The sequence below is a fragment of the Enoplosus armatus genome, chromosome 14 (assembly GCF_043641665.1).
Source record: "Enoplosus armatus isolate fEnoArm2 chromosome 14, fEnoArm2.hap1, whole genome shotgun sequence".
NCBI classification, from domain to species: domain Eukaryota; kingdom Metazoa; phylum Chordata; class Actinopteri; order Centrarchiformes; family Enoplosidae; genus Enoplosus; species Enoplosus armatus.
In genome coordinates, this window is record NC_092193.1 from 23,903,740 (window position 1) to 23,929,269 (window position 25,530).

General features: G+C 39.3%; 1 protein-coding gene across 1 annotated transcript in view; it reads right to left on the reverse strand.

Annotated features, from left to right (window-relative positions):
- kiaa1217 (KIAA1217 ortholog) overlaps nt 1-21,525 on the reverse strand; it is a 116,456-nt gene extending 94,931 nt beyond the window's left edge. Inside the window, exon 1 of the mRNA XM_070918901.1 lies at nt 21,246-21,525. Coding sequence (XP_070775002.1) covers nt 21,246-21,525 — 280 coding nt within the window. The remainder of the gene's footprint in view (nt 1-21,245) is intronic.
- Between the last annotated feature and the right edge of the window lie 4,005 nt (nt 21,526-25,530).

Below are 25,530 nucleotides of genomic sequence, written 5' to 3' on the forward strand. Positions count from 1 at the left end.
GGCAAGACAGCCTTCTTCAGTGTGTATTCTGGCAATCTCGCAATCAATATACCCAGGTGGGGTTAATTATGGGTGACTGCAACCAGCACAACACATACATCCCAATAGGGGGAGCCATTTTCAGACCCAAAGTCTCATGATGTAAGATACTAAGATACTAAAACATAAAAATACTAAAACATGAAAAACGAATACCAACAAACAAAAAACGACCCAACCTACATTCACTTCATGAAAAACAAGCAAAAGAAATCTCCTCGTTCATCCCCTTGGGAATCAGGCTATCAAGGAAGTGTATCCAATACGCCTCCCTTTGGATAAGGATTCTGTCCCTATAACCACCTCTGCGTGGCATCTTCACTGTCTCAATGCCCATGTAATGTAGTTCACTCAGACTATGGTTATGACTATTAAAGTGCCTAGCCAACGATGATTTGTTGTCATGATTACAGACTTAGGATGGGTAAATTGATTACCCTTAATCATAGAATAACAGTGTATACAGCTATGACAAGGAACATTCTCACAAAGGATCTGAGACAGAGAATGAGTGGGTAAAGCTGACTTCACTAGGTAGTCACGTAAGTTGGAAGACCTCTTATAAAAATATCTAAGTTTGAAAGGAACCCGCAATATGAGGGTCACTTCTCAATATGTGCCAGTGACTATTCAGTACTTGTTTGACTGACATGGATATAGGACTATAGGTGGATACAAATAGAAAAGACCCTGTGAAGCAGTAACTCTAGAACTAGGTTTAAGTAAATCTGACTGCTGAACCTGAAGTTATTTAGATGGTTGTACAATAATTCCTCCCCATATCCCCTCACTTTAAAACTATCACAAAGATCTTTAGCTTGTGACTCAAAAGATTCATCAGAGTTACAAATGCATCTAATCCTCAGTAGTTGACTATATGGTAGACTTCTTTTTAGTGTTGGTGAATGATAACTGCTGAATTGTAAAAGTATTCCTGTCCATTTCCTTTACATATACTTCAGTGTGTAGAGCCGGCATTAAACACAGGTCATGGAAACAAGCTGATGAAAATGAGCAGCTGAAATCTATAGTCAAAGACATAAAAGTGATATTAAATATTGCTTTCTGCCACCTTGGCCAGCTTTGTTAGCCTGGGCTCTACAGTGCACATTTTGGTGATCCATTTGTTATGTAAATGTGTAAACTTGTATATACAGTATGTAGTTATAACATTTTATATCTTATAACTACTTTTACTTTTATGTTATAACACAGTAACATTTTTGCTTTTGTGGAGGGAAACAAACCAGTGGTTCCTTATTTTTAAACAGGTTTGTAAATGTAACGTGCCCAGTCCTCTGTAAAGCATGTCTTTCAGTCATAATCAAAGAGAGGACACGAAGACATGAAACCAGTGTCTTGTTGATAAGCCATATACTGTATATAATATTGCATTTTGTCCAGGTGGAGCCAATTTTAACTGTATATACTGTTGGGCAGTTTGATAATCTATATGAATGCATTATATTTTATAAACTGATCATACGTTTTATATGTCAAACTTCTGCAGAATAACTATTCACTATTGCTGTCAGATAAATGAGTCAGAGGATTTGCAGCAGTTCTGAAGTGGTGTTATGCAGTCAAAGACACGTGTATGATGTGTCGATCCTCACCATTTAACAGGTAGGTTGAACAAAAAGCACAACCAACATTTAGGTGTCCAGGGAGACATGGTGAAAATGTAAGATATAAGAAGCTAGTCAGTGTTCTTGCACTTGAATGTACTTTGTTGCACTAATCACATAAGCACTGTAGTCCTCCTTTTTAACCCCATACATATGCACACACACAGACTTCATATGTCTGTCTCACAAACCGACAGAAATGTCTGATGGCACTGAGCAGCCTTAGTATGTAGTTGGACAGAATAATTAATTCAGTCTAAATGCCACTGATCCAGCCCAAACTACAGCTTACTGCTCTGGCAGCTGTGACTGATCCCCAGAGCTGTGTGGCATTTTCATTGTCAGACCTGCAGGCTCTAACATACACATTTATACACACATACACTGTAAAAGATGACACCCTGATTTCACAGCAGAGGTGAAACATTGGTGGTGCAGAAACGCTGCATAAGTGAACATCCGTCCAAACCACTCTGACTCCGACTTCAGTTAGGACTTCAAATGCAGACTGGATGCCAACTGCTGTTTTTTAGAAGTAAGCAGAGTAGAACAATTTAGAAGTGGACTGTCCTCTAGCTCCATGACTGTTTTATTTTGGTTTACTGCCTGTATGTTGTTAGTTTGGTTTAGTTGGTGAGCTTCCTAATCTCCTTTCAGCAGCTGAGTGGAGCTGTGGACTATAGAAATACCACTAAAACTATCAATGGACGAAACATCACTCATGTAAGAAAATATAGCTTTTCAATTTATTCAGTTGATATTACAAGTGCTTCTTATTTAATGATTGTTAGCGTTCACTGTGACACCCCTCTCACTGTCTTGGGGGCAGTCCTGGCCAACCTCAGCGGGAAACTGGCTGACATGGGAGGGTCGTCAGCTGATGAAGCTCACCTGGGCCCTTAGGCTATAAAGACTGGCCTACGTGTTCACTGCTGCCCTCTAATATATCTGTTCTGTGATAATGGATAGCTACATACAAAGCTAGTACAGTACAAATGCAACACAAGGAATGTTCTTAGCATTCTTGTGATAATACTCTAATTGCTGATGTTCTCAAAGGGTCGACTGCATACCACGGTAATCATTCCCACTCTAGTATCACATCCCCAATGTGGACTGGTTCTTTAAAATCTCAGACTGGGTCCAAGTTAGCTGATCTATGTCTGTTTTCAATGTAAGCACATATCATTAATGTGTAGCGTATGCAATGTGTTTGTGTCGAATGTGCCATGGTAGTTTGCATGGTATTTTCAGACAAGACTTTCAGGTTAAGAGTCCCCTTGTGATTCTGCAAACCTTAACTGAGAAACTGCAAAACTACTACTTCAGGTGTATAATCTTTTATGAATTTCTTGTAGTGTACGGATATACATGGGCCCACACAAATACACAGCCTCTTCATCCTGACATTTAGAGCTGTCCTGGAGCTTTGCTGTCTATTATGAGGACACTGTGTGACTGGTTGGATGGAAACATTTTTTTTTTAAAATAGCTGTTTTTATTTTATTGTGTGTGTGGTGGTGACAAAACACCAATACAAAGTTTTGCCGTTACGTTTATGTGGCCATCATAATAATCATCATTGTCATCAGTGTTGCCAATAACTCCAAGGCTTGCACGACATTGCCCATGTCACCACAGAGGATTATGGGGGATATGAACTTCTGCCTTAAAGAGGAACTTGAAGGTTGTATTTGTTGAATCAATGTGTTGAAAATGTATATAGAAAAAGATATACATATGTTGTTTTTATTAATATTAATATTATTACCACTATTATTACCATTGTTATCACTTTACATCTCTATGTGCCCCCCCCCCCCAAATTGAATTAGCATTCAACCACTTCCTATCTATTATTACCATTTGATAGTGATTGTGTTACATGAAACAATAGGGAAGGTGTAAAAACGTTGTTTCTGAAATATTAATGCACATCTTGGAGACATTTATTTAAGCATAAAAGTAAAACGCACTGGATGTAATTAAGCCTGCAACGTTAACTGTCCTGCTGTCTCTTCACCCGACCTCAGTCGTTCTGATTAAGTCAGTAACGTTATGTGACATGCTCACTGGAACACATATTTCTGTGTAATGTTCATACAGATTACATCAAGACAGTTAACGTTCCATTGCTAGCTTGATTACACCCAGCACACAATCAAACAGACATAAGATAGGAAGTGGTTGAATGCTAACGTTGGCTGTTGTCAACCAGTAGCTAATGGGTTATCAGATATGTTGTTTTACCTTGAAATATGGCCCAATGTCCCTCCGGATTCTCACTATCTATTGTCTTTTCAGTTGCTGATCAATTTGAAAGCTGTGAAATGATAACGATTTGTCAGATTCCCTACTTAAAACCTACATTTTGACTGACCGTTTCTATTTTAACCACAGCAGCTTTTCTAGCCTTTACGGCACTGGTTTAGCGGCCCAGGAAACTCATTGAGCTATTGAATGCGTTGTAAACCATCTCACGTGATGCTACTCAAATCTGTGTAGTCCGATAAGCATTGCGCCTCGAGTCCTTGAGTGACATACACACACATGCACAGAGGAGAGACGAGACAAGAGTATAAGTGAATCAGAGAAAAGTAATATCACATGGTCTGCTCTAAACAGTTAACAAGTTAGTAGTCTATGCCCATATTTTACTGAAATGAGAAAAGAATATATATTCATTATTAGAATACTTATTATTTATAACAACTAGTAGGCTACTTCAATATATATGGCACTGACCTTTTTTCTCTAACTGGACTTCTTTGAATTTCAATACCGCTGCTATATGCTGAATTACTGTATACTGTTATTGTACAGTTCTGGTTTTCTTATTTGTAACATTGTGGGACCAGTGTGACAGAGGAGAGGAAACAGGATGTGGAAGGGTCACAGTGGTCCATGTAGGGAGCAGCTGGCCCTGCCAAATGTGTGCTCAACAGTAAACCAAAAACAGCCAGAGATCATAAGCAGGCAGACAGGCAGAACTAAAGCCTGAGTGCTGCAGCTATGAGGCACGAAAGGTGATCTGACAAAGAGTGGGAGCAGGTGGACTGAAATATACAGAAGGGACTGATGCAGGTGCGTAGGCAGGTGATGGTCAGGTGACCAAGGAATGGTTGGAAGAGTTGAGGGCTACCGCCATTTGTTAAAGGAACATGGTCTGGAATGAGAGGAGATGTTAGTACTGGCACCGCCAAATGGGCAGAGAAAGTATTTAGATGAAGTTAATCCAATGTGACCATAATGTGACCCTGTGACGTAAGTGTCATAAAGACACTTAACACTACAGAACTAAAAGTGCAGGTGCAGGGGTGTAGGCACCTCAACAACAGAGATAACCTGATGCTTGGGCTTGAGTACTCCAAATTTATAACAGAAAGCTTGAGCTACAAACTGGAGGTGTGAGGTTTGAAAGGCATGGGTGTTTATGTTACAGGGAGAGTCTGATGAAAACATGCAATCCCTCCAACCATATAGAACTGCAGTACTAAATCACTGGAGTACTATTTCTTGTGTTTACAAGGAGTCATTCATTCATGTTACAGTATGCTAACTTCTGCTGCAATAGTTTAGTTACACTACAATTGAAATTGGCAACAACACAATGCACCACATATCGCTGCCTTAGCCTCACATCACCTCTGTGGACTGAGTGTTTTAGGATCTCAGACTTTTATCTCACCAAAAGTTACCACCATAAGTCTCTTGTAAGTTTTGCAACTTTACAGAAGTGCAGTACTAAATCACTGGGTGACTCTTTGAAGGTGGAGCTCCCCATTGTCCGGTAAAAAGAAGCAGCTGGTGACACACCTGGAGCAGCGTCATGGGCTGGAGGCTGGACAGGTCTTTCTTTTGGGAGTGTCATTAGTTGTGCAGATGTTTAGTCATAAACCAAAGTATTGGACAAATTAAAATGGTGACCTGTCCGTGATGTTTGATGAAAAGTCAGAGGATTCATCCTTAGTGGAACTTAAGTGTCCAAACCAAATTTAATGGCAACCCATCCAATAGCTGTTAAGATATTTCACCCAGGGCAAAAATGTCAACCTCGTGGTGGTGCAAGAAGGAAAAGTCAGGAGATCACCGGTAGGATTCATCTGCTGGGAAACATGAATGTCTGCACAAGATTTCATGTCAATCCATCCAGTATTTGTTGAGATACAGTCTATCAGTCTGGACTAAAAGAAATTTAAGTGTCACTGTAGTTTACTACCGATTTGGAATGTAACCAAGAAGGTTACAGATATGTGTTTGCAAGGTCAAGATTGAATCTCCATGCTTACCCCTGTTACTATTTGAGATGCAGGGGTGGAAGACATGAAGAATTACATTTACCCTAGTTACCGTAACAAAGTAGTTGTTTATACTTGTATACTTTTTTGAGTATTTTCAAAAAACAGTAATGTTGCTCGTACTCGTAAGTAAGTATGTTTTAAAATCAAGTGTTGTAATTTGCTGCATTTCAAGTCACATTCATTACAGAGTAAAAACAAAAGTCAGACGAAAATCAGCAGCTGCAACTGAGAAGAAGCTGCTGGTGTGTCTGCGGCTGCAGAAGGGCAGAGCTCTAGAGTGATGACTCTCAGCTGACACTCTGGAAAAGACACAAGTTCTAAATGAATACGGTCATTGGCGAAGTTTGTGGGGGCTGCGGTCACACCTTGGCCGGGGTTAGCAGTTTGTGACAGTGGTGGACTGGCCATCTACCATACTCTGGTACTGGGCTCACTGGCCAATCACAACTGCGTTAAACTTGTGCCTACGTCCTAGGCCGCCATAGTGGCCTACTCCCTCCCAGGGGTTAGGTTAAGCTAAGTTTGAGGGGCACAGTGGGACAGAGAGGCTGGGCGGGCTGCTTATATTATACTTTGAGAATGAATGATCCTAGAGCAGATTGTGGAGGACTTTGCAGTGCACAAGGCTCACAGAATGAGTACAATAACACACTCAGTGATGGATGTAACTTGCTGTCCTGAGGAGAATGTTGCATAGTGTGTGTTGCACTATGAGGTATGTAAAAACTGTGTAGCTCTCTTTTTGCTTTAATGCGTGTAAGCTTATATTATACATATATCCATCTCTGTGTTGTCTGCCTTGGTGATGCTTTATTCTACTGTGACAGGTTATTTAATTCAGTTTAAGAATGCTTGTTGTATCTGCCACAGAGTCCATAGACTTTTTATTTATTGTCGGCCAATTTTCTTTAACTGACCTACTTTTTATTCTTATCTGAGTATGTTTTTACTCAAGTAAACAACTTTTAATTGAGGACTTTACAGTACTGAGATGTCCTGATTCAATAAATGCAATAAATAAAAGTAAATTGACTGATCACTGAGAATTATTTAAGAATTATTTAACAAGAAATAATCCTACTTGATCAATTAATTATAACTTTTTAAACGATTGCAGGGCATAAAACCTTAACCTGCAGAGCCAGAACATTTGGGGAACATTTGTTTTTGAAAAATGCTTGTTTAAAACTAAACTTGATGAACAAACAAAAAACATCAGATATAAAGCAGAGTTGTTTTCCCAAGCTTCCCAAACGAGACCCATTTTCCATTTATTTCCCATCTCTCATTAATGATAATCCACGAGAATAAACCGTGTCAATAACATCCAGGACGAGCTGTTGAGGGGAAATGGAGTATGTTGATAATCCTGAAAATGTAACCACTCTTCCTCATGTCATGTCTTAAGGCGTAAAATCCCTCTTTAATGTGCCTTTTACCCTATATGAACATCTCCATTTCATCACTGAAGTGGAGTGGATTAAACTGAAGCTTCACTGCTGCCTCCCATAATCTCCCGTCAACCCCTGCCGGTACCACAGGGAGGTTTGTGTAAATAAAGGCTGGGCTTAATAACACAGGGAACAAACTGAGGAGGTAGATTCGTTTTCAAATGGTGTGGCGATATAACCTGTCTTTAGTTTAGTCTCTACTTCAGAACACGCAGGCTCAGTCTGCTGAAAATAATGCCAGCTGCTGCACCTATTAATTAATGATTAATTCGTTGTAATTATGAAATGGCCATTCTGTCTATATATCAGGTTAACATTTACATGAAAACTGATTAAATTCAATTCAAGTTATTCCCATTTTGCTTGCAAACTACAAAACATAGTCTTGTTGTTCCAAGATAGTGCAACTTGCTAAAATTGGAGAAAAAACAGGAGGAAAAAACAGAAGGCAGGTTGTAATAAAAAATATAAAAACAATATCAATGAGTGCGGGATCATTTAAGTAATTCATTAAGTAATTCAAATACTGTAAACTACAAAAAAGACTTGGGGACTATAGACAGGGAACAGCCTCATGAATTTATGTACGTAACGTAAACTGGATTATACACACAGACTTAATGAAGTGTTACATTTACTGTATGTACCGCATGCATGGTGGATGGTGGCATGCTCACCACAGTCTGGGGTTCACATCCAGACTCCCATGAGTGGTTAGTTTTAGGCAACAAAGCACTTTGATTAATGTTTGGGAAAGATCACGTTTCAAGTCAATTCAGACTTTTTCTGTATTAAACCAGACCAAGGCCTTTTCTTAACCTGAACCAAGAGCTGCCAGTGCCTAAACATAACCATACAAAGTCACTACGAGCAGATATTGTGTTAAAGGGTCGGACATTTTGACTTGCCAGATATGTCAATTAACATTTACCTCATTATGTTAACAGTGTGCAAAAAATGAATCCAGTTGTATATAAATGTAATTTTCAGGAGACATCCCATGTAATATTGCCCCACTCATTTCCTCAAACGTAACAACTGTCCACTGTAAGGAGCTGTGTGATAAAGGCGTGAGATTAGCTATTAATGCAACAGCAACTCGATCAGCCTAATTCAGCGGGCCATGTAAGATGAAATACCACAGAATTCAACTTTATTCCCTTCACAATGTGAATGTTGAGTTCTAGAAGCATCAAAACACCCTGATAGAATAGTGTAGTTCAATCAGGGATCAGAACCTTTTTTTGGATAAATTACTCAGCATATGTCAGTGACAACACAGTGACAGTGATTATCAGCCCATTCTCATGCAGAAACATTTACTGAGGACACGGGAGACAATTGTAACAGGGAGCAATTGTGACACATTCAGTTCCTCAAATCAGTAACAAGCAAGAGTGATGATGCTCTGCCTGTGGAAGAGGAGCAGGATCATTTCACTTTCATTTGAGGTTTTCAACAAAAAACTGAGGTATGAAAGTTACCTCACAATGGATGTACAGTATTTTTCTTCTGCTGTCTTAAGTTTAGATAACTGCGAATTTAAACGTACATCAAATTTATCTCTAGGTCATTAGTTAAAAATGAACATGAACAACAGCTAATATAGGTGTTCCTAGCTAGCATACAGGATTTTGTCATGGCTGCGGCACGTGTTACAATTGCCCCCGAGCCACATGGCCCAATGTATACATCTTGTTTGTCTGTGTTGACATACTTTTTTGTTAAAAAAAAAAAACATTCACATTTCACCATTTTTTTAATGTAAAATCACATTTAAAAAGGGTGCATTAAAATAAATGTTTTTGTTCCAGTATAGCAGTTCGTCAGTAAACTCTTTTTATATAAAATAATGTGTGTTTTATATGTTGTTGTATATGTTGTATTTTAAAACAATAATTAGTGAATATCATATATATCTGCAAAAGCAAAGTTCCTTTCATTGTCATTTTTTTATATCTGTATCTCAATTAGAATGATTTAAAACTAGTTACCATTTCAATAGTTTCTTAGTCATCTGCAAAAATAGAAATAAACTTTTGCTTTGAATGCATACAAAGCCTGACATCTGTGAAAATGCAACAATTGAATTATTAATATGTGCTTGTATATATTCTTTTATCAAAAGATGACTGGTGTAGATCAAGTAGTCTGTGAGTTATGAAGGAAAATGTACTTCCACGTGTGGGCAGCAGTGACCTTTCATAAAGAAAACCAACACTTCCAGCGCTGTCATGTTCAGTACTTTACGGCAAAGGTCAAACAATGAGATCTTGTCTGCATATTGACACTGCTGTCCTCAGCTTCACTTAAGCTGCTGAGTACAGCAATTCAAATCAACAGAAATTTAAATTTTGATGCCATCCTCAATGTAATAGTCAAAGGGACATGATAATTCTGTATCTCTGTTATTCCTTCACTTGCTCCCTGATCTAAGGGCACTCTGCCTTCTTTGATTCTTTTCCACTGAGTCCTTGACCGGCTTATGTCCACCAGCTCCTGTAAGTTCATTGCCAATCCTATCCTATCTTATCACATCCATTTTCCACTCCTGATCTTGCTTTAGTCCCAAGGAAATGTTTACTGCAGCACCTAAAATCAGGGTAGTTCTACAGCACTAAAACAGCTGTGGCTTATGAAGAAGACTGTATTATATACATATTATATATATATATTTTTTTAAATCTCTGAAATCGGTCCACTCCCATCCTGTCCTGATCCCAATGACATGATGTCCTCAATAGTCCCTGGCATGTCAGGGAGAGGGAACACTACTATTTCTGTGGCATATTTACAAGTACAACTGGTGTATGCAAGCATGTCAGATTTCTAAGTGTTAATGTTTCCATGTACATGTACATGTTCATAATACTGTTGTAAGACACTTTGGCCAGTGACTGTAAAGAATCATTATTTTTGTTAATTTCATTCCTTAACATCAACTTTTATAATTGTAATTGTGCTTTGGCAACACATGTCAAATGTCATGCCAGTAAAGCCCATTGGATTGAATTGAAGAAATATAGAGACAGTGAAGGAACAGAAATAAGAGATGAAGCAGAGGTGACAAAAGATAATGAGTTTATATTTTTTTTACAACCATTATTTCTTGTCTACCCCCCCCTCCCCTCCCTCACTCTCAGTGACAAAGCAGATCTGATTGATCTAGTTCAGTGGAGGCCTGGGGACAAATTTTATCTCTTCACTGTGCTGGGAAGCACTGTGTGGATATTTGGCTCCCAACATGGACAGCCAACCAGCAAGGCAGCCAGTGAATTAGCCAGTTAGCAAGGCAACATCCATATTTCATATTTGCTCAGTTGATACCGTAGTGCTATCCCAGATACGTATTCAAAAAGGGATAAGTCTGGTGTTATTCTATATTTCATTTCCTTACTGTCAATAAATCCCATGAAAAATTACACGAGTACTCACTAGTCATTACTACATTGTTACATGAGTACATAGTAGTCATTACTACATTATTACAGGAGTACCCAGTAGTCATTACTACATTATTACATGAGTACTCAGTAGTCATTACTACATTATTACATAAGTACCCAGTAACTCAAACCTAAGCATGCTAAAATATTAGCCTGCTGGATGTAGCTTGGTTGGGGCTGTGTAGCTGTGCATCATGGTGTATGCAGGGTTACACAGCGCTTGCAATCAACACTGGGTAACCTAAAAGTTGAAACAAACTGGAGGATGAAAATGGCTTAATCTCAGCCAAAACGAGTGATGTTTTCTTCTTAAAATACAAGAATCAAAGTTTGCATAGCATTCACAAAAAACAGTGGAACTTTTTGTCTAAATAGGCGAGGTAGCGATGTCCCAGCTAAAGAATCTTCATTATGTCAGGTGTGGTCATCATACCATATCAAATTAAGGTCCTCATAACCCAATAAAGATGGTTAATGTAAATCCTGACACAGCCATAATGATTCTATCCTTCATTTCGCACTCAAAGAAGACTTAAGTAAGTAAAGTATTTCTGATTCTGATTACATCCTTGGGAATATGAAAACCAGGTATTAAATGATTAAATCCACTGTCTTACTGTGTAGTACCTGGGAGTTCACATTGACAATAAACTGGACTGGGCGGTGAACACTAATGCCCTCTACAAGACGGGCCAGAGCCGGCTGAGGTCCTTCAACATCTGCTGGACTATGCTGGGGATGTTTTATGAGTCTGTAGTGGCCAGTGCTATCCTCTATGCTGTTGCATGCTGGGGCAGCAGGCTGAGGGTGGCGGACTGCAACAGACTCAACAAACTGATCCGCAAGGGCAGTGACATTTTGGGGGTGGAGCTGAACTCTCTGATGGTGGTGTCAGAGAGGAGGATGCTGTCCAAGCTGCGGGTCATCTTGGACAATGTCTCACATCCTCTCTATGGTGTGCTGATCAGACACAAGAGCACCTTCAGTGGGAGACTCATTCCTCCCAAATGCACAACAGAGCGCCACAAGAAATAATTCCTGCCTGTGGCGCTCAACTATTCAACTCCTCCCTCTGAGTGTCAGACACTCAGAATAAACAGACTGATTCTTGACTTATTTCACCTCTGTAAGCAACTACTACCTCATTATATATTCTCTATTCATACCAGTGCAATACATACATATACAGACATGTCAGACTGGTGAATGTTAAAGTGGAGTTGTTTTACACTGTTAATTATTTTCTCCTCCAAGTCCTAAATGTTTAAGCTGTGATGCAATTTCTCTGAGAGCTTTCATATTTGGAATTATATGTGGTGTGTTAAAAATGTGTTTGTCATTAGTTGGGAGCTCAATGGCAGGAAGATGTCATTTCTATTAAGTTCCTTTAATCTGCCTACAGTGGCTGGTAAGTACTAGGGCATAACGCAGAGCTACAATCCGTATCTGTTTATGTCACAAACATTTGTAAGTTGAAATCTCCATTTTCTGCATCAAATTGTATGTCAGTCTAAACTGAGTCTAAATAAAAGCTGTGTAACTGAAAATACAGCAGAATGGGAGGTTAGTGGACAAAGAACACGTCAGAATTGCACTGGGCCATATTGCATGATTTTCTTCACTAACTGGAGGTTGTGTATTGCTCACCCTAACAGTAGCTGTGTGTCCCAACCTCATTCTCTCATCTGGTTGTAGCTTTAAATCTGCAACCTTACATGACCACAAACCTGCTTTTAAAAATAAGTAACTTCACTCCTTGTTTGCTAACACAGTACATTATTTGTACTTGCAAAAAACAGAAATAGCCACACTGTGGGCATGATCGAAAATAAGCACTGGAAACTGTGCCATGAGTCTTATTTGCAGAGACATGTAGCTCCACATGTAGCCTGAATGATCAAAAATATACTCTGGAGATGTTTGCAGACCAAGCAGCTGTTTCCCAGGGCTCTCGGTGCTCAGTGAGGCGCACAGCAGCTGATTTTGACTATAAGACAAAAGAATGGAAAAAGAATATAAAAACACGATGGGAGCAGTGTGTAGGGATGCAGAAGACACTGCAGGGGTTGGGAATAGGGGTGGATAGGAGCAAGGGATGGACGGATGGACTTCTGAGATGGAATCACACTGCTGTTGTCAGAACAAATCACCAACTCAGAAAGTAGATCTGGGGCAAGGTAAAGAATGGAAAGATACAAGATACAGAGAAAGGCAGAGAAATTAGTAATTTACAATTTCTCTGTTGCAAATTGGAGAGAAAAAGTGTGCCGAAAGGTTAGAGTATGACTGGTTGGGGAAAGTGAAGAAGCAGCACTCATTACCACCATTAATGTGCCCCTGAGCAATGTGCTTAACCCTCAAATGCTCCAGTGGAGCTGCTCAGAGGCAATCACATCAGACTTTGTTGAGTGCGAACAGGACCTCCCTGAAAAGGAGAGCACTGCTCTCGGTTAAGCCTTCCCCTGGATAAATAATGGTTGAAAAAAATCTCAAAATCTTACACATTTCAGGTAGACTAACAAGAAGCAACCACCACGGCTGAATGGGTGATACTCCTGCTAATCAAGCAAAATAAATCTGAAATTAGTCCAGTCATGAGATCATCAGAACATCAGACCTTACCTTATTTCCACAGAAAAAATGAGTTTTGTGCTCAGAACAAACTCTTCTGGGTCTTATTTTTCTGTGAAATTTGTAAGAAAATATCATGTATGATACATTGTATAGGCCTATTACCGGTTAAACAGAAAATATTCAAAATGGATTGTTCATACACTATTTGATGAAATGGAGCTAACAATATATATATATATATATATATATATATATATATATATATATATATATGTATATGTATATACACACACAACCCTGACCAGCTATCTGAACAGTGATTGGTTCCTAGAATGACCACCAATTGCTAACCAATGTTGGTAAAATAATGCAAATATTGAAATGGAGAGCTACCTCCAAATAAGGGAGAAGTGGTTTTACCCCCTTGTTTAAACTGGTAAGCATCACATTTGTAATGGGTCATGTAAAATTCATTTTCTTCACCTAAATGTTGTTTTCCCCTCTTTACTTACTTGAATAAGTTAATATTACAGTATAAATAACAGTAAATAGTATTATCAGTTTGTGACCTACATTGGACATTTTTAGAATAAACATCTTATATTTGATATATGATACTTGTATTACCACAATGAGCTGAATAAACTCTCTAAAATGTTGATGTTTAAAATGTTGTCCGAGGTTGAAAGGACTGAATTGAAAATGAATGATTTTAGATTTAAGGCTTGTGGTGGGTATCACCTAAGTCTGCGTGGTCATGCAAAATCAAAAAGACCACAAATACTCCTACTGCTGTCAAAATATTAAAGAAGGGAAACGTGGAAAGTAGAAGAAAAGAGATCAAAGAAAGAGGAGAGGAGAGAGTTAAGGTTGCTCTTAGAGCCTGTTATTGCCTGGTGGCTGTGACTTTGCTGCTCGGCTTGTGTGTGTATGTGCGTGTATATGGGTGTCTTGACAAATACACATAGCCTGGCAGCGACAGCTGGACAGAGACAGGACAGCCATGGGAAATATCATTTCTACTTGTTAAACAACACACACGCATATCAGTGTAGCCTGTAGTTCTTCTTAGAATCACTGACTGTGGATCAAACCTCTAAGGAACGTTTTCAGATCATTTCTGGGGCACTGAAAGATATTCAGGTCTGTAGTTGGAGGACAGTAAAGTGGTGCAGTAGGCTGAAAATTGTCAAAATGTCCTGCACTGGAAATCCCACTCTGTTGCTTTCCTTCCATTTCCAGCAAACATGTGTAAAGGCAGGGGCATGCTTGAAATGAACTAGTTCCTACAACGTGTCATTTGACCACGTATGAAGGCAGTGTGGTAGAGTGTTTGTAGCTCTTCTGAGCGGCCTCTCTTGAAAGCCACTCTGCCGGGCAATCACTGTATAAAGTGGGAGTGATTGCTAGATTGTTGGTTTTGGAAAGCTAGTCCTTCAAAACAGTAGTTGTCAATGTAGGGGTCAGAGGTAAATGTGAGTGGTTGCAAGATGATTAATGGTATATGAAAAAAGGAAAAATGTGCTATTACAGAAAATAGCACATCAGAAAGATATAAAGAATTATACTCATTTTTATTTACTCTTAATAATAATAATAATAATAATAATAATAATAATAAATGTTATTTACAGAACGCTTTTCATGGTACTCAAAGACTCTTTACTTAAGTTAGTTTTTCTTCACTCTTTTCAATTTTTTCTTGTGAAATACTGGGTACTTTTACACTTTCAGGACTCTAACAATTAGTACCAATATACTGTATATATATCTGAGGCAGGGGAACTGTGATGACATCACTTACTCAGCCAAATGCAGCAAAGGGTCACAAGTAGACTTTGCTTCCTGAGTTCCTAAATCATATCCATGCAAATATCATATTCAGACAAAGTGACATGGCTGAAAATATGGCTCCATTTTCATATAACCTTCCAGTTTAGTGCAGCTGTGGCCATAGGAGGGTGTAGTTTAGCTGTGTAGTCAAATTACCCACCCCATTACCATACCCCATAACGTAATTTATTACAATGTTAATGTTTAATTTAAAATTACTTAGATTATTTCACAGTATTTTATGATTTATGACCTATGTTTATTGAATGTTACATTTTTGCAATGCTATTATAGTGAGGGCTGTGTTGGATTCAATGAATGCAGTCAGTTATTATTTTTCTCTCCACTAAGCCAATTGGTTTCTGCATGGCAAGTTTGTAAAAGCACATGTTACATTTTGTTGGCCATCACGCCATTTGCCTCTCTAGCTCCCTCCCTGACTCTCGCTCTCTTCCCTCCAGCTTTTGAAGTGGCGAGCATGGAGAGATTAGCTTCACTTTATAGTCAAAGGGGGGAATGTGATGATACGAGAGGGAATGTAACTAATCAGCAGCGGGCTGTAATCCACAGGGACTAGACAGGACAATACTGCTGGACTCCAACTCCTCGCACAGGAATGTATGACAGGACAGAAAAAGTTGCAACCACTGACGGGGGGAAATCTGAATACTGTGTGTATTGTTGGGACAAAAACCTCTTCAGAGTCACATTATTGGGACTCGACTCCACACAGTGTTTAGCATTACATTTTACAGTTAAGACCAGGGGCGAAGGACTGGGGGGACAAAGGGGAATGGGAGGAGGGCCCACAAAGATACAAGAATGAATAGTGCTGGAACTGGGGAGGGGCCCATAGAGAATGCCTTTATACAGGGTCCAGAATGCCCCTGTTTAAGACATTAAGTAAGTTTAAGTTAAATTGAAATTTGAACCCTCCTCCCTCAACTTTTTGTGTGGGGAAAATAGACACTATTGTGTATATTTGTACATTTTTCAAAAGAGGAAGCAACCATTTTGGGACACGTATTTTTCTGGCAGCTGAGACCTGGCATTGCTAGGAGACGGCTGTCAACTTGCGTACTATTACTCCCGTACTAAAGGACATCATACTGTATGTCCTACGAACGTTGATACCACTCCGAAAGCGGAAGCTAGTTAAAATTTGCACTGATTCCTAGTAGATGTTACTTTTGGCTAAAATACCTCCTTGCTCATCGACAGCTCTCATACACTCACACTGTCCGAAATCACTCCCTTGTTCACTCATTCACTACATCCTTTTTAACAGACTCTCAGTAGTTTACTCTACAGTGAGCAGTAAATTGTGATTTTGGACACTTATGAATCAACATCCTTTTTCCTTTTCCTTCATCCTTTTTTTTCCACTGGTGGTTAGCTTGTTGCTGCCACAACTCCTCCCCTCTCTAAGATCATGTTCAAGTGTGGATTTAGAACAGGGTTTGCTTTAGACATGGTTGGACGACATGCTTGTTTTGGGGTTAGTCTTCAGCAAATTTGTGTAAATGTAGCATTCTTACAAATGGAAGGAACAAATCGATCTCCTGGAAGACAAAAGTTGAAATGAAACAATCACACTTTTCAGTTACATGACTATCTGGGTAAGTAACCTTTGACATTGACTTATATCAGAAAACAAGCAACTGCAACAACACTGACAAGTTTTCATTACTCTCCGTCCCTCCCTCCCCCTCACTGCCAAACAGTAGCGTGCACTGGATGAAAATAATGAGGTCTCTTTTTCCCAGAACACAGGAGTGTAAGCTGACTGGAGCACAGATACTTTTTGACTTGTCCGGGGAGCCTTCATCTCTGAAATGGACTGTGATGCCAATGGATTGCTCACTCGTAGCACTGATCTCCATCCTCGGGCAGCTGAAATGGAGGGGACTGGTGGTGGAGGACCACTCGGAAACTGCAGTGTCAGCCTTATCAATCCTTGATTTGTTGTATTATGGTAATATGGGACAGTAAAAGCTTAACTTATTGTGCCTTGAATATCCTTAAAGGACAATTCCTTTTTTAAATGTGGGTTGTTTTGGCTGTATCATTCTACCTTACTAACCAACATCATTGCTAAGATCTGGGGATGCAGTGACATAAGCAATTCCATTTGTACATGCAACACAAGCAAATAAGTTTCCAATTTATAATAACTATATTTTCTGAACTGCTTATTTTGGAGAGAAACCTAAAGTAATATCATTAGTACAATTAGTAGAAACTTCAACTATGGGAGTGTCTTGCACTCATCCTGTGTCTTCCTTGTCCCTGGTTTGCCTCTCTGTGTTGTTTGTGTGTGTGGGTGGGTCTTTCTCTAACTACCTCCCACTCCCACTCCCTGCCCACTTCCACTCCGTTTGCGCGTCCACGTCGAGTGTCTTCCATATTAAGTGCCATCCCAAACCAATTACCGGGGAGTGGAAGTGGGCTGACTTACTGACCATATGCAACACCATGTTGTGTTCGTCATAGAAGATGCACACAAATATTAGTTCCGTGCAACGTAAACTGCTCAAACTAAGATAGACATTCAATATAGTAACTGCATATACAGCCCTCTGCCCTGAAGGAATAAAACAGACTAAATGTTATTTTAATACCTTTCATTTCATCCATTTAGGGGGTATCTATGCCTAAAAAAAAATCACATTTATTCTCTGACATTCTTCAACAGTATTATGCTTTTCTTTACATTAATTAATGACAAACCGTTTTCATCACATGACAGTCACATTACAATAAAGAATGTAGGCTACATCTACACAATCTAATTATTAGTCTACACGAAACCATGGTCACGGAAAGTTATGAGAGAGGGAAGATAGTCCCCAAGCTTGCCACTGTATTTATACCCTACACTGTCATGAAGGGTGCTTCATTCAGATGTGAGTGGGAGGGGGGAGGGTCTGCTTTGAGAAAGGCCCAGTGTGTTGCTCCAGCCTTGCCGCTCACCTGATTCCTGCCTGTCCGCACACCTGTCCACAATCAAGCTCATCTACTCACTGTTTATCAACCTCGGCTTTCCTTCTACTCATCACCAGATCATTGTTCCAGGCTCTGTGGTAGCTCCGCTCAGGCCCCGACTCCAGTATCACAACTACCTGCCTACCTGCCTGCCTCTGCCAGTTTTGCCAAGAATTTTTAAGGATCCTGTTGCAGGAAAAGTACAATAACAAAAATGTCTGATTAATTTGGCATAATCCACGGATGGAAACACACAGTTCTAATGCACAGAATTGAAACATATCTGTTATATGAATGTTGAAGTTCAGAAATTGGTAATCAGCAGTCCTAAATCTTTGTGTTTGTGCAGAAATAATAATAATAATAACAATAATAATACAATTATATCACACCATGACCTCATTGAAGTGGGCACAATTATAGCATTGAGGCACTAACTCTGATCTACTCAGCATGAAGTCACCATCACCTAATTGTTACTTGCTCTTTATCAGCAATGACCTTCATGTGCCATGCTTTAAATCAAACATGACTTAATTCTCTTGCACGTCGTCGTAGATGTAGTAATGCATTAACATATGGCTTAGACATCATCATCATCATCATTATAAAACGTCAGAGAAATGTCCTCAGAAAGAGAGAAAGAGAATAGTTTATTTGTGCATACATAAAACACTCACTTGCACACACACACACACACACACACACACATTGCTGTAGGGTCTTTGACTCATGGAAGCATGTGTCTGTGAAAAACTATATTAGCACAAAGAGAGCAGGATTATTTTCTGTGAATAACAATGAAATCAAGCCAGAGCTGCTACTGTATACCTCTCAGTGTTTCTTTTGTTAGAGAGCAGATGACCTTGAAAAGAGTCAAACAGAGCATACATTTGTGTGCTACAAACAAAGAACTGTACATTTGTACATTTGTAGTCATACCTTTTGCCTTATCAATGCCTTTATTTGATTTTTTTTCCACCGTTAAAAATGTAAGCAATGTGCCATTATTAATAAATGGCATTGGTGATTTGATTTGATATGTTAGATATTAGTAATTTGTTTTTATGTATCATGATACAAGTTTCCAAGATAATTTTTTATCTCTTGAAGAAGTATGTATGTATATGTGTGGATATATGTGTAAACAGTACGATATCAACATTTGAAAGTTTAAAAAGTACAAAACAGTATATTGGCCAATATTTTATAAACATAAACAGATAAAATAAACAAACATTCTTGGTTAAGATCTTGCAAATTTGGTTAATAAAGAATTGTGATATGTACTGAGAAGGATATTTTTCAGTATAAAAATAAAGATTCAAACTCAGGGCTCTCTAAAAACTGTGTAATGGAGACAATTTCTAAATGATATTGTGTGCGGACATTTCTTATCAGTTGTCCATTGACATAAACACTGCTACTAATGAGATCAAATCAACTCATAATATCAGTCCTCTGATTTATCGGTCAGGCTCTATACGTGAGCACATGTATGTATTATTGTACGTATTCTTTAATTCTTGTAAACACAAAGGTTGAGTTTGGCTTGACCCTAACCCAAAGAGTGGTAATGACTAGCAGGGCAGTGGAGTATTCCTGCTGCTGGACTGACACACTGACACTGTGATGGATCACAGCTCATGCATGAACTCTGACACTGTGATGGATGACAGCATGACAGCAACTAATCCAGCCTTTATGCAGCCCTTTGAGCAGCAAGGACGCATATGAAATCCCTCTCTGCTTTTCTAACTGCGGTTTGGTATATGCATACATTAACACAGTTGAACGCATTAGATATTATATTTGTCTCCTTAATTTGAGTATTTGCTAAATGTATGCCTAAAACATACTGTGAGGCAGACAGCATAGACATAGAATGCTAGCCAAACCCATTATTTGAAATGTCACATGCATTTCAAAGTTCCTCTGGACTTTGGCGTCACATCGTATCATACAGACCTTAACTATAAGCACAAATGGCTCATGTCAGCCTCTCCATTGTAATGTCAAGTCAAATTTCAGCAATTTCTCACAGTAACAATGTATCCCATTTAGCAGTGTGAAAAGATCTGTGGCAACATGGCTGTAAATCCTACAGCCTACATCTGAATATAATCCAATATTAATGCTATTCATCAAATTTAAAAATAAGCTTTACACTATTTATTTGTATATGGTTATTGACGACATTTTCTAATGGGAGGGCCTCCCATTTTCCCCGTTCTGCTGACATTGCATGAATCCAGCATTAGTAGTTCAAATTCAAGTAGAATACAATTTTAACAAACCTACATATCCAAACACCAGGGAATTGTAACACTAAGACACGTTTCACTGCAATTTTGACACATTTCATTTTCATTTCATTTTAGTTACTGTCTTCTTCAGCAGTCGCTGCAATTAACATACCTAGGCTGATATCAAGCAGAATTTGTCTCTATATCTGAAACATATCTGGAGCTTTCCTCTGTTGGTTGAAAACTGCATTCAAGGCTGAAAAAAGTGTATTTTTTATGCTGGGAATTAATGACTGTTCAAATGTTCCTGACACAACAGATACTCACTGACACAGTGACATATTTTTTTTTATATGACATTACACAAAACACTTTAGGGAAAAGTCCTCTTCTGAGGACCTCTGGGGAACTGAGAGTCACTAAAATACTGTAGGAAGCTCTTTGAATGGGAACAAAGACACAACAGATACAGTATGTCACTGACAACCTAGATATAGAATGAGATAAAACAGATCAAATCTGGCTATAACCAGACTGATTACTAATTTTGAGAAATCAAGTTGTAGAAAAGCCACAAAAGTTCATCCTGACTGTAGCATCTAACAACACGTTCCCTCCTGAACCTCCTTGCTGTATCTGTTGTGTTACATTATGTTATGCTGCCTTGGATAATCTTATGTTCCATTATTAAAGCATTCTGAGATGTTAACTGTGTTTAAAAAGCTGGAGAGCGTCACCTTACCTTTGCTGGAGTTATTTCCTGTATGCTCAATGGGTTTGTCCTCCAGGGCCGGAGGTTGTGTCTGCCCATTCGATCCTTGCCCTAATCCATCTGAGGTAGCCTGGCTCTGGTTCTGGGCAGGCATGGGTCTCTGGACCAGGTTGCCCTCACTGCCTGCCCTCATCAGCCTCTCTCCGATCCGCAGCATGCATGATCGATTACCCTGCAGCTCCCTTTTCAAGCTGGGGCTCTTAGACCCCGCTGATCCGGGTCGACCCAGACGGGTGGAGGACTTGGACATCTTCCCTGCTTGGCTGAGCAGAGAGCTCGTTAGATACTCCAGGGTTAGTCCCTCGTTCGCTAGTCCCTCTTTTCTTATTTAGCTCTGCTTGCTTCTTCCTCTTCTTTCTTCTTCGTGTCTGCGTCTCTTGTTTCTGTCCCTTCTTGTCTGTTTCTCTTCTCTCTCTTATTTCTTTCTCTCATGTATAGAGGAGGAGAATTGAGGATAGGTCTGTCAGGTTTTGTCATCCAATTGTCTTCTTCCTTTTGGGTTTTAGAGCATTAAGAGTTTTTGTCCTTGCAGTTGTCTTCTTCTTCTGTCTCCTTCCTCTCTCTCTCTGTTTCTGGACCTTGCTCTGAAGTGTCTGAGATGATGTCTTAGTTTTGTCAGGTTGTCTCTTCAGCTTTGCATTAGTCTTTTTTTTCTACCCTCTTAATCGCCTCTGCTCTTCTGTTATATCTGCCTCACATTGCACAACACTGTTCTCCAGTCTTGTATCAGTCTTTCCCTTTTGTCCTCCTTCTTCATCCCTTTCCAGACCCTGGTATTTTCTGTACCACTGGACTGTCCCTGTGTTTACAGCAGTGATCAGTGTGCAAATAAGTAGCTGTTCACAGTGAGTAAAGCTGGTTCACTCTATGTTATTCCCTCTCTTTCTCCTGCTGTCTCTCTGTCAGCAGTGTGCTCCCTTTGTGAGCCTGAATTACTATGGGAGAGCTCTCTCTCTCCCCACACACACTCTCCTTTCTCCCTACCACCTCCTCCTCTTTCTCTCCCTCTCATTTTCCCTCTTTGAAATCTACCCCCCCCCCCACACACACACACACACACGCTCTCTGTTCTCTCTTTCTTCCACCTCTCTTGATTCAGCTGTGTTCGCTGTTAACATGTTGGCTGTGCTGTAGTCACTTTACACCATGCTTATCTGTGTTGATGTCTCTCACATTAGCCTAAACTAGAAACTGGCATCTTCTTTGCTGTCATCCCTACACACTTCCTGTCAGGCCTCTGCTTCTACCAAAATTACTGTCCAATACTTATTTAATCTTCCAGTTTCTAGTAGTAACCACCAAATAATCTTGTGGTTATTACTTCTGTCTTTTGCTGAACTTGTAAGACCCAAGTTTAGGAAAGTTAGTTCACTACTATGTAGTTACATCTATGATTACAGTGTTATAGTTTTGGTTTTCAGATTTGGATTATGGACTGTGCCTTCAATTTATGGGAACAAGATGTGTATCTCACTGTTGATCAAGATGTGAGCCTGAAGTGTTGAGAGGTTTAGAGTGCCAACAATAAGAGCAGTTCAGAAGCTTGGATCCAGTGAAGTTACTTTGTCATCGTCTGTCGAGTACATCTGCCAGTTTCTGCTGAAGCTCTGATAAAGGACTGCAAATAGTCTAACAGGAGAAATAGGTTCCCATGTACCTGCATGGCATTTTTTGAAAACACCCTAATGGGATTTATGGGATTCGTTTGGCGGCCATCTTGGATTGATGTCCACACGAGTGGCGAAGAATGCAAATTGGAATGGACACTTTATCTGGACACTTTACTTTATTCTGGTCACTGCACTGTTGTTATTTATCTTATCTTATTTTTTATTTTTATTTTTATTCTTATTCTTATTTTAGCCTTTATATTCTACTTATTTGTTATCAAAACAATAGCACCTTCAGACCACAGCAAATTCCTTGTAATGTATGTTACTTGGCAATAAACAGTTTCTGATTCTGATTCTGATTCTGAAATTCTCATAACCAGGCAAAATACAAAGACAAATGAACCCACTTTTTCATATAATTCTGACACCATTTGCTAGTTAACTAGTTTATTCTCTTTTTAATTGCAAGGCTATCAAATGGATGACAACTTTGTCACTTTAATTGACATAGATGACGATCTGATAATACTAGCAAATTGAAATCAAAAGTCATCAAAACCCTCTTTCACTGATCATCTTCATCATCAATATCCACCTCATAAAAAGTGACCCTGCTGGGTTGTTTTTTTGCAATATCTCTGCAATGAAAATACAGTCAAAACAAACCAGAAAGTTGGACACATAAATCATAAGCATTTACAAATAGGCATGAACAGCAGTCCAATACTGCTACCTACTGACTCCACTTGGTTTCCATGGTAACTACTTGTTTAGTGGTAACTGCTTACTCATTTGAAATATTAATCGTCACCACTAAGCAAGATCCAGCAAGAAGATTAGCCAAATGAAATTAGTTTATTCTCTTATATCAATTGCAAGTTTATCAAATGGGTAGAGTGTACAGAGAGAGTTAGAGAGTACAGGCGCTCCTTGTCTGTCATTTGGAAGGGGTTGGTGAAACACTTGATGGCAGCGATGGTGCACCTGACTGCCTCCTCACTCTTCTTGACCTGGGGTGGCTCCAGCTGTATGTTTCCCGGCCTTGGGGAACTCGGGTCATCGATAAGACCACACATCTCCAGCAACATCTCAAAATACTGGGCTTGTGCTGATAAGCTGGGAAGTTGGTGAAGTTGCTGAGCAGACCTTCTGCAATGGGGACCAGGTTGTAGTACTTTGTTGGTTGTTTTGCTTTACGCAAACAGACAGTTTGCTGAGTTTAAGTGCTGCCTCGTAAAGGAGTCTTCCCTTAGTCAGAGGAAGAAATATTTAAAAAGAGGAATCGTTACAGGCATGCTGGCAGCTTTGAGCTAAATTCTAACATCAGCATGCTAACATGCTCACAATGACAATGTTAACATGCTGATGTTTAGCTGCTATAATGTTTATCATTTCATCATTTTAGTTTAGCGTGTTAGCATTCTAACATTTGCTAATTAGCACTAAAACACAAAGTACAGCTGAGGCTAATGACAATGTCATGAAGGATTAGAAAAATTACAGCTTTGACCTGATGATGGCTCTAGACGAAAAGTCAGAGATTCATCGAAGTTAATACAAACATTCAGATGTTAATTCAGACATTAAACATCAATGTCTGAAGAGATAACAGTAGCCTTCCAATAGCTGTTGAGATTTTTCACTAAAAAGCAAAACTGTCAACCTGCTGGTGGCGTTAAAGGAAAAGTCAAGGTATCACCAAAGAGGCAGTGTCTGCCTACCAGACCCAAACTGGGAGCTGGTTCCACAGGAGAGGAGCTTGATAGCTGAAGGTTCTGGCTCCAACTTTTGGAGACTCTTGGAACCACAAGTAACTCTGCATTGTGGGAGCGCAGTGCTGTATTGGGGTGATAGGGTACTATGAGCTCTTTAAGATATGATGGTGCCTGACCAGTAAGAGCTTTGTAGGTGAGGAGAAGGATTTTAAACTCTATTCTGGATTTTACAGGGAGCCAGAGCAGAGAAGCTAATATTGGAGAAATATGATCCCTTTTCCTGGTTATTATCAGTACTCGTGCCGCAGCATTCTAGATCAACTGGAGAGTCTTAAGGGATAGCCTGATGATAAGGAACTGCAAGCCTAGAAGTAACAAATGCATGGACTAGTTTTTCTGCATCTGTTTGAGACAGGATGTGCCTGATTTTTGCAATGTTACATGGTTGAAAAAGGGCAATCCTTGAAGTTTGTTTTATGTGGGAGAGAAAAGACATGTCCTGATCAAAGCTAACTCCGAGATTTCTCATGGTGGCGCTGGAGGCCAGGGCAATGCCATCTAGAGTAACTATATCTTTAGATAATGTGTTTCTGAGGTGTTTGGGGGCCAAGTACAATAACTTGTACACAATAAAAATGTTTTAAAGGCATGCTTGAAGTTTAGCTGATTGGTTTCATCTGACTTGATCAAAAGACAATAACAATAATAATGAAAGTTTATGGCGTGTTTCCAAATAATATTGTATATAGCATGTATAAGGTGAATAGTATTGGTCCAAGCACAGAACCTTGTGGAACTCAAGTGAATAACTTTGGTGTGTATGGAGGATTCATTGTTAACATGTACAAACAAATCTTATAAATAGGACTTAAACCAGCTTAGTACGGTTCCTTTAATGCCAATTAAATGTTCTAGTCTTTGTAATAG